The sequence below is a fragment of the Cherax quadricarinatus genome, chromosome 7 (genome assembly GCF_038502225.1).
Source record: "Cherax quadricarinatus isolate ZL_2023a chromosome 7, ASM3850222v1, whole genome shotgun sequence".
Taxonomy (NCBI): Eukaryota; Metazoa; Arthropoda; class Malacostraca; order Decapoda; family Parastacidae; genus Cherax; species Cherax quadricarinatus.
Window position 1 is genome coordinate 6965272 of NC_091298.1, and position 10318 is coordinate 6975589.

At 44.0% G+C, this 10318-nt stretch overlaps 1 protein-coding gene across 4 annotated transcripts in view; it reads left to right on the top strand.

Annotated features, from left to right (window-relative positions):
* Positions 1–9861, top strand: part of LOC128686773 (anoctamin-10) — a 205795-nt gene extending 195934 nt beyond the window's left edge. For 3 of the 4 annotated variants that reach the window (XM_053773819.2, XM_053773821.2, XM_070082246.1), the window contains 9 exons: positions 19–154; positions 776–831; positions 1108–1182; positions 2271–2462; positions 3127–3321; positions 4696–4893; positions 6504–6635; positions 7317–7486; positions 7679–9861. In XM_053773819.2, coding sequence (XP_053629794.2) covers positions 19–154; positions 776–831; positions 1108–1182; positions 2271–2462; positions 3127–3321; positions 4696–4893; positions 6504–6635; positions 7317–7486; positions 7679–8696 — 2172 coding nt within the window. In that variant the 3' untranslated portion in view covers positions 8697–9861. The remainder of the gene's footprint in view (positions 1–18; positions 155–775; positions 832–1107; positions 1183–2270; positions 2463–3126; positions 3322–4695; positions 4894–6503; positions 6636–7316; positions 7487–7678) is intronic. The other variant, XM_053773820.2, reaches the window with a different exon arrangement.
* The last annotated feature ends 457 nt before the right edge of the window (positions 9862–10318 follow it).

Consider the following 10318-nt stretch of genomic DNA (forward strand, 5'->3'; position numbering starts at 1 on the left):
TTATGTATGTGTTCTCAGGACCTGTGTGATGCTTTTATTACGGCGCACGAGTACACATTCTACCTGTCCTACGCTCCCAAGATTCTCATGGCCCTCACCATCTCCGCTTTTGATGAAGGCTATACAAAGGTAGCCGTCTGGCTCAACGACATGGGTACGTTCATTGTGTCTTTCTTCATCCCAGCCTCCTTCCTCTCGCATGGGTTCCTTCTGCAAGTCTTTCTCCATCCTAACCTTCCTTTCCCTGGTATGGGCACGTCATTCGTGTATCTCTCCACCACAGTTACCTTTTCCTCAGCCCTGGGTAGGTTCTAACACATTACCCTTCGCCTCAGCTTTCCTCTCCCCTTCACACCAACATTGGGATGTTAGAAGCCTACTTTTCCCCATCACCGTTCTTCCCCTCCATCCTCCTTTCCTTCCACCCTTCACCTCTTACCTCCTTCTCCTACACTGTTCTTCATCTTCTGATGTATTACACTCCAATGTTTCTTCAGCAACACCCTTTTTACACTTTCTATTCTCTCTCTCTCTTTCCCCTCCTCCACTCTTCACATTCTCTCTTCTCTTCACCCAAATCTAAAATTAAACTCAGTAGTGTATAACACGAATATACTGCTCAGGCAGCCGCAGGGAACGTAACGTTGGTTGGGTTAATGCCATGTTAATTTACGCATTGTAGGCCAGCTGCCCCGATGGCTTTGCTAAGCTGCCTTGAAGTGACATTTGATGATGTTGTGACATGCTACTAAGTTGGATGTGCGTGTCTTTACAGAAAATTACCGAACGGAGGAGACCTACCAGAATCACCTCATCATTAAACTTTCAGTGGTGAGTTGCGTGACGCTGTTTTTCTGTGTGTGAGAGTAAGACGCATATGTGCTATCAAGTCGTATTTATTGAAGGAGACCTTTGGCGTCTTGTGGTTTTGTTAATCAATCCCTACGATTGATAAAGACAAAACATCTCCTTCAATGAATGTCTTGATTATGCCAGTGTCTTATTTTCACTGTGTATTAACATACCTGTACTTCTACAGCCTTTTTTTATACGTCTTGAGACAGAGAGAGAAAAAACTAACTACTTAATATATCTTTTGTGTTGCAGTTTCGGTTCGTAAACTCATTCCTGTCGTTATTCTACATTGCCTTCTACTTGCAAGACATGGAACGTCTCAAGGAGGTGAATTGCAACTTATTCTCGTCTATCTGTAACTATTCTTACTAGATTATCAACACTGTTTGTTGAATTATTTTGTCGATGTTACTGTGTATGTGTGTACTCGCCTGGTTGTAGCTGCAGGGGTGATTTATAGCTCGTGTCCCCGACCCTGTGTGTGTGTGTGCTGGCTAGGTTCTTCCATCAAGACTCCCTCCCTCCCTCCCTCCCTCCCTCCCTCCCTCCCTCCCTCCAGTTTAAAACCCTCATAATTGATACTTAGAAAAATCCTCAAAACTGACTAAAAACTCCTTAAAATTCCCTAAAGCTCTTTAAAACTTTAAAACCCTTTAAAATCCCTGAAAACCTCCAAAACTCCTTAAAGCCTCTTAAAACAGCCGTTAGACTCTGAAACTCCTTCAAAATTCCATAAAACCCCTTTAAAAGCACAATATATTTCACATATTCTAAGTATATTCATACTGTATGTGTTGAATTATTCTATAAGATCAATAAGTTCATCTATATAACGTCTGACAGTTAATTAACAACTAGTGTACTGAATGCCCTTTCACAAAGCCTAAACCAGCAACTGCTATTCAGCGCAAGTAGTGATGGTGGCTCGATCCTCCGTCCGCAATACAATACTCAGATGCAACAGGATATTTTATTTGTTTTACGGTAAATTGTATCTCTGAAAGTGGCACGCCAGGACGCTGAAAAATACACTTCATTTCGTGAAAATAAATCACATATGATGGATGTATCGTTATAAACCGGGTGATGAAATTAACAGAACACAGTTTTAATGATCCCGCTGAAGAATTTATTTTTTTTCAGAACATATACACTTAATGGTGTATTTTGCTCTCTAGTCTTTCTCTTACTCGTCACCTTGTTGACGTGTACCATCATCTACCTTCTGTTTCCTTCTCACAATCAGCGGACAGAAGAGAGGGCCTTCTCTAATCCTTGCGTTGAATAATCTACTCGGAATTAATGCTTCACATGAAGTACAAGAATAATATTAATAATAATAATAATAATAATAATAGCAATAGGAACAACAAGAGAGTGTAGTTGTATTTATATGTATGTATGAACATGGACAGCAACTGGCAGCGTTGCTCCTGACGCGGCAGGTAGTGGGTAACATCAAGGAGTCTTGTATCCCTTACCTGCTGGAGCAGTTTAAGCTGGCCAAGCTGAGCTTCGACCTTTACGGCGCTCTCTCCCCCTCCGAGGAAACCAAACATCAGGACTGGCCGCAGGAGAACCCGCCGCAGCCCGCAGGAGACACACAGGTAAGTTTTTCTACGTAGGTAATATTTCCCCAGGTGCATGTTTTCAAGGAAGTGGTGTATTTCTAGGAAGGTCTTCCTAGGAATGTACCACCACCCAGGACCTTCCTAGGATAGTTTTCCTTCCTAGAAATGTTCCTAGGAAGGTCCTACTTCCCACGTAGGTTCTGGTTTCTATGTAGGTCCTGGTTTCTGTATAAGTCCTGTCTCTTGCTGTTCCTTGTATCAGAGAAGCTCCAGGTATCTGTCTTCTACATATACTTCCATATACTGTTCACCTGATTTTTTCCTGTTGCCACTAATTATTTCCACTTGTGTCTCTTAATTCCGAAACTAGCATATTTCCTGACGAACTGGATTTAAATGTCATGTTACCGACAACAGCGAAGGAATGACATGCAGCAGAAGCTTTTACCAGGACAACGTTTGGCTCAGTGTAGTATATAAGGTTCTATACAGAGAGAAAAGTTGTCCTGATGAGAGCTTCTTCTGCAACGTTAGTCTCTTCTTTAACATATCCCGACTAGTTTTCGAGTTACTATCAACAGTCCTCTGACAGGAGAAAGCAGTGTCACACTAGCTCTCACCTCTGAGGGAGCCGTCAGTTGAAGCCACACGCTGTCAGTCTGTTCTTACTGCTGCTGTAGATGTCTTCACGTGTTTACAGATACCGGAAGAGGGAGGGACAGATTCGTGTCCAGGAGTTACAGCCAACAGCAGAGAGACAGCAGCAGCAGCAGCAACAGCACCGCCGAACAGCGGGGAGGTAACAGCTGTAGGGAGCGGAGACCCCTACCTCGCCCGCGGCAGCAGTAAGAACCGCATCGTCAGCCAGGCAGAAGTGGAGTGCAACATGTCAAGGGTAAGAAATCTTACGCAACTCTCAGTGGTTCTAATTTCCGACCTCTTTTAAGACTGGCTCTTCAGTGACATTTTTACTGATAAAGTAGCACCTCAGTTGACAAAGACGCTCTCAAAATAACTTTTCCCTCCCGTGACTACAGCAGCCACGTCAACTCAGCATCAAGCTAGTAGCGGAATATTTATCCTATTTTTAATGACATAAGCTCAAAGAATATCCTGCCCGATTCCCTGACCTGGTTTCTGACAAGATGAGTAAGACACATGTACAACAGCTTGTTTGCTTGTTATTTTACCGAGACATATCGCCTGCTGGGCAGGCTTCTTCAGTCGAAATACAGAGGATTAATATTAATTTCTCTGTGAGAAACGCTAAACCCGTGTATGGGGTGGAAGGAGTGGTGGAGACTCGATCCTCTGTTCCACTAACCAGCTAGCTAGGCTAAAGTTAGACTAATACAGAGGAGAAACGAGGAGTCCCGGAGGTGTAGTAACATCTCAAGAAAGATACCAAAGGAGGGAAAAATATAGATAACTGCAGTGAGTCACATGTTTGTGACTGATTAAGCCACTGTATGGTCGAAACGTAGTCAATAAACGATCCCATTATACGGCACTTGTCTATATATTCTTTCATCGTGTAGGTATTTTATACCATTATCTCCAAGGATGGTAAACTCGTGTCTTCAATTGTGACAGCTCTCCACAGGGCTGTTATTAACCTCAGTGATAATAATGATCATCCTGGATACAGGGATATGATACTTCCCTCTCGTGGATAATAGGAAATCTTGCTGGACACATCTGATATTGTTCTCTGTTGTGAACTTAGCTAGTATGTGTACTAGGATCTAAGGTCATCTTTTGCTTTTTTAAGGTTTATTACCTTAATGAAAACAAGGACGCAAGTTGCAGAACGAGCTTATAGTGAGACAACATTTCGCTCTGTGTAGATCTGTCATGTCATGTTAGCTTGACTGTGCGCAGAACGAAATGTTGTTCCAATAAAATGACTAAGTTATTAGGTAAATGGACACATGTGCAACTAAGAAATTTACTGAGACTGAATTTCACTCACCAAGAGCTGTGGCAAGTCAATGTAAGCAGTCCATGGGGGAAAAAAAAAACTTGTTCAACTACTTGTGCTTCACATTTCCATTCTTCTGGTAAGACAACTATTGAACGAGCGATGGCAAACGTGTTTCCTTCCTTAGGAGTCAGCCTATCTTGGTGAATCCTAAATTAATTGCAACATTTTATTTATTGTGTATCTGTTATCTTTTTTTCCTGACCTCAGCTTCTGTTTCCCGCTGAGGCAGGAGGCTCGTCTACCATCTTTCATTCAATCACTTTATTTACGTGGTATTTGCCGCAGTATGAGGGGACGTTCGAAGACTACCTGGAGATGTTCATCCAGTTCGGCTACGTGACTCTCTTCTCGTCAGCCTTCCCGCTGGCCGCCATGTGCGCCTTCCTCAACAATCTCATCGAGATCCGCTCAGATGCCTTCAAGCTTTGCTGCGTCTTCCAGAGACCCTTCGGCAACCGAGCTCAGAGCATCGGTGTGTGGCAGGTGGGTGCTGACTGTGGCAGGTGGGTGCTGGCTGTGGCAGGTGGGTGCTTAGTTACTTGTTGCAGGTGGATGCTTGGCTGTTTGTAGCAGGTGGATGCTTGACTGTTTGTGGCAGGTGGGTACTGTCTACTTGAAGCAGGTGGGTACTGCGTGGCAGTGTAAGATTTCCTGCAAAATTGGAGGTCATTGCGTATACCTTCGCAATACTTCCCACAGATTTCACCACTAGCTTCTACTACTACTGTTTATCCCATAAATTCACCAGTAAGTTAGTCACAAAAGTTGATCCTCTTAACCACCCAATAGTCCTTTCTCAGTCACACACCGAAGTCATTGAAGAATGTAAGAATGTAGTACTGTAGTAGGTTCGCCGGTCTTGTCCTTGCCCGGGTCTTCTCCAGATGGTGACCCGGCGAGGTAAGAGTGTAAAAGCACTGCATGCTAGGCAGGTCTTTCTCTGACTCATCCTTCTTCACTCCTACATTTAACCAACCTATTTTTAAAGATACTTAAATGTGTTAGCCTCAAATACTGCCTGGTAGATTGTTCCACTCTTTGTAATCCACTCTAGCCATATTAGCATCAAAGCTCTTCAGTTATATATACATACATATATATATATAATTGAAGAGCATCTTTCACTTTTAATTTGCTTTTATGCATACGAACAATAGATCTGACTGTGAGTTCCTCTTATCTGCTAAACTTGTTCCTTTATTTTCCTACTGTAATAGTTCTCTCCAACTCGTCAGCGCTTCTGCTTTATTTATTAGTCTCAGCACATTACTTTTTCCATTTTTTTTCTCTTTTCTGGCTTACAAGACGGAGGGTCGAATCTTTATCACTACTTGTCTGAACGACCCATGCGGGTTTAGTGGTTTATTGTTAGTCATTCACGGCTTTCCATCACCTCCTGTTGAGTTATTCGCTTTTAATTTATTCATTTAGAATTTGCTGAACAAATTGGTTATATATTTTCATATATGGTAATTTACAGACCTCTTTGTACGTTTTATATAAATATGTCTTATATTAGCCTATTTACCTATGAGTAGTTTTATCCTGTGTGTGTGTGTGTGTGTGTGTGTGTGTGTGTGTGTGTGTGTGTGTGTGTGTGTGTGTGTGTGTGTGTGTGTGTGTGTGTGTGTGTGTGTGTTTTGTGTGTGTGTGTGTGTGTGTGTGTGTGTGTGTGTGTGTGTGTGTGTGTGTGTGTGTGTGTGTGTGTTTTGTGTGTGTGTGTGTGTGTGTGTGTGTGTGTGTGTGTATGTGTGTGTGTGTGTGTGTGTGTGTGTGTGTGTGTGTGCGTGTGTGTGTGTGTGTATGTGTGTGTGTGTGTGTGTGTGTTTGTGTGTGTGTGTGTGTGTGTGTGTGTGTGTGTGTGTGTGTGTGTGCGTGTGTGTGTGTGTGTGTATGTGAGTGTGTTAGAGGAACCGGGAGTCAAATCTTGTGATTAAGAGAAGTAAGGTGAAGCATCCTATACATATTTAGTGTCTTCCTGTGCCATACTTGTCATCAAGTAGATGGCATCCTGGGCAGAGTGAGATGTGCCAACAAATTTTGCTACATTTAGTGCCCGTATTCACCTAGCAGTAAATATTGTGTGTTTCCAGGACGCCATGGAACTGATGGGCGTGTTGGGAATCATGGTCAACTGCATGCTGATCGGTCTGTCTGGCCAAGTACATCGTATGTTCCCTGAAATGTCCACCGCGCACACCATCCTCCTCATCATTGTCCTTGAGGTGGGTTGCTTTCCATCCTGTGGCTTGGCGTGCCACACAATATACGTATATCTTTAGTAAAATATTCTGACTATATGGATACCACATACTAATAACCCACATTCAACAGTGAAAAAATAACCCTCTTTAGGCGACCTTCTTCGTAAGCTGAATTTCTCGATTTAAACCGAAAATATTCGCGTTATTTCTGTACTGTTGAATATAGGATATTTATGTATGTGTGTTAATAACCCCCACTGTAGTGGAGAGAACAAAAGGCTGGTAAATGCTGGAACCTGGGTTTGAAATCCATCCATTCCCTAAAAAAAAATATAGTTCAATTTGATTATTGTTCATCGATTAGGTTTAAGAAGTAGAAAATATCACGTAGGAGTTTACAATAAAGAGATGTAAGATGATGGCAGTGCCAACACTCTGTAAACAAATACTTGTATTCGGAGTTATTATTAGTATTATATTGCTTTATTGTTTGGGGAAACACTAACCCAGGAAGGACCATGGCCTGAAATCAACCAAAATTATCTTTATTTTAGTAGTCTGTCTTCCATTCTAACAAATGATACCAAGAAATAGTCAACAAAACCATAAAAGAGGATGAGTCTTATTCCCACAATCTGTCGGTAGTAACATATCACTGTTCGTACAACTCATCAAGAGACATAAGAATGTGAACTATTTCAGCATGCTATGATTGCACTGAAGTACGGCATCAGCTACGCCATCCCGGACATTCCAGAGTGGATTGCTACAGAGATGGCTAAAGTGGAGTTCCAGAGACGAGAGGCTCTGCGTCGCCTCTCATCCTCGAACTCGCCTCCAACACGCGAGGACTCCCAGCCTTCTTCCCCCAGGTGAGACCAGTAGCCCCACTTACCTTCTAAGCTTCAGTTTTTTAAAGGGGTGTTTTCGCAAGTTTCAAGATTTTTTAAACTTTTACTTTTCCATTAAATTCAAGACTTCCGGCCTCCTTCCCTCTGAGAACCCTTCACTTTTCTCTTTGCCTGAATATAAGTCATAATAATCACATTCTGTCTTAACCCCAGCAGGTACTTGTTTGGGCATTCCATTACGTCAACTGAGTATGTGGATCGAACTGCCCAGACGGACATTATGTATTCCAGGGCAAGGTCCTTCAAGATGTCTCCAACGAGCACCATAGATGAGGACGAGGTGCTCTCTCCTGCCGAGTCAAGCAGCCAGAGAGGGAGCCTGAGCGAAGGGACGGTCGAGGTGGGAGAGTTTGATGAGAAGAGAGAAGATGAGATGAGATATCGTGAACTGGAAGAAGCGAGAATACGGCCGATCGTCCGACTGGGACGGAGCGTCTCAGCTTGCGAAAGAGTTCGCCACCGCGTTCCACGCATCAGTAGAATAGTGAATCAAGAGAGCAACGAGTCCAATGATTCTGAAGAAGATCTAATTTCAAAGCCATTTGACAGCCTGCCAATGTTGTCAGCTCCGGCAACCGTTGATAAAAAGAACAGATTGTTTAGGTTCTCACCTGAAAGTGAAAATATGATTGGACAAATGAAGGCCAGGTCACGACTCCTTGATAAGCCGGACTTCACCCATGGAAGTCAATATGCTCAATTTTCATCTAGATCGGTGGAGTGCGTGTCAGATACGACGGGTCACAGCCGCTACACTGACGACTCCACAGGACACATTAGCGAAGAGGGCACTCCGGAGAATAGTACGTCGAGCCGGACACCGACTCCCCCTGGCTCGGACGCCAAAGATACGCCTCACACCCCAGCCTCTACTCAGCCCGAGGTTCCCACACCACAAGTCCCAGCTCCCGCCGACGAACCCAGAGAACCAATAGCTCGAAGGAAACCCCCAATGAAGTTCCTGAAGCGAGCGCAGAGTCTGTCGTACGTATTTAAGCGCAGCAATAAACCCGAGAAGAAGAAGAAAGTGATTCACGACGACTATGCAGCATTGGTGGGAACGAGAGAGGTGCAGGGAGAGCTAGCTCTGGTGCCTCTGGAGAAGCTAGTGGCCATTGATGATATCCAGATGCAGCCCTCCCTCTCCTCTTATAATGTGTACGGCGACTAGCACAACCCAGCAATCACCATAACTTAGTTATAGAATTAATCACAGTTATAAGTATAAATGTATGTGTTAGGGCAGCCTGGCTCGTTAGAGAGAGAGAGAGAGAGAGAGAGAGTGTGTGTGTGTGTGTGTGTGTGTGTACATGGGTACGTTGCGACGTGTATGGACCATATTGCCAGCCCACCAGGAGATCGCATGTGTATCTGTTGCCTCTGTTGTTGCCTTAAAATACTTCCGTTGCTCTGTTAACAGTAGTGTGCAGGTCATTGTCTAGGTATGTACACATACGTGTGTGGATGCGCGTGAGTGAATGTGTGCGTATTCGCTAGAGTGTTGACAGCAACAGGTCACAAGAACATGTACTTGCTGTGTATTAGAACTTTCGTGGGTGTATGTTCACCAGAGCTAATAGGTCTGTATATAAGACAAATACAAATAAATACTGAAGATAAGCTAATAATAATAATAATAATAATAATAATAATAATAATAATAATAATAATAATAATAAATGTGCTCGTCGATCTTCGCAAATATTTCTGTTTCATCTCTTGTGTGTATGAGCATCACATCTCCGCCGCTGCTCTTCCCTCCGCGCTCACCGCCGCACCAGATGATGATGCTGTGAGATCTCCCACCTGTGTCAACACCGTTCTCTAGATGACAGACTTAGGCCAGTTCCGTGACCCATTAAAAAAAACCCAAAACAACAAGGAAGTTGGGATGTCAGCATTTACCTCATTGACCTTTCATTGACCTTTCATTGACCTTCATATTTTACACGTGTAATATGTTTTAGACCGACCAAAAAAAAAAAAAGGTGCAGCTTACATTTGTAAAAAAAAAAATGTAAAAAAAAAAAAAATAGCTATACCGAGTGTAAAATAATAGCTGTGTACAAATTGTTTTTGGTAGGATTTACATTACAGTGGAAGGAGGAGCCTCTAGTGCCATCCTGGTGCCATTGTGGCTCCATTACGGCAGTACAGCGGTGCCACTGTGGCATCGGGGTCAGCGGCACTATCAGAGCTCAGGAAGCACACGAGATTACGGAGAAAATTTCTATAAGTTAAACAATGGATTTAGTTACCTCAAAAGAAATCGAATGTACACAAATCCATGGAAATTGTTGACTGAAAAAACCTAATACAAAATAGAAAAACAAAAATTGTTTTTTTTTTAACCTTACGAGAAGACGACATTTCTGTCCCAGACAGCAGGCAGACCGTCCTAGCCAGCAGGCAGACCGTCCTAGCCAGCAGGCAGACCGTCCTAGCCAGCAGGCAGACCGTCCTAGCCAGCAGGCAGACCGTCCTAGCCAGCAGGCAGACCGTCCTAGCCAGCAGGCAGACCGTCCTAGCCAGCAGGCAGACCGTCCTAGCCAGCAGGCAGACCGTCCTAGCCAGCAGGCACACCGTCCTAGCCAGCAGGCAGACCGTCTTAGCCAGCAGGCAGACCGTCCAAGTCAGCAGGCAGACCGTCCTAGCCAGCAGGCAGACCGTCCTAGCCAGCAGGCAGACCGTCCTAGCCAGCAGGCACACCGTCCTAGCCAGCAGGCACACCGTCCTAGCCAGCAGGCAGACCGTCTTAGCCAGCAGGCAGACCGTCCAAGTCAGCAGGCAGAC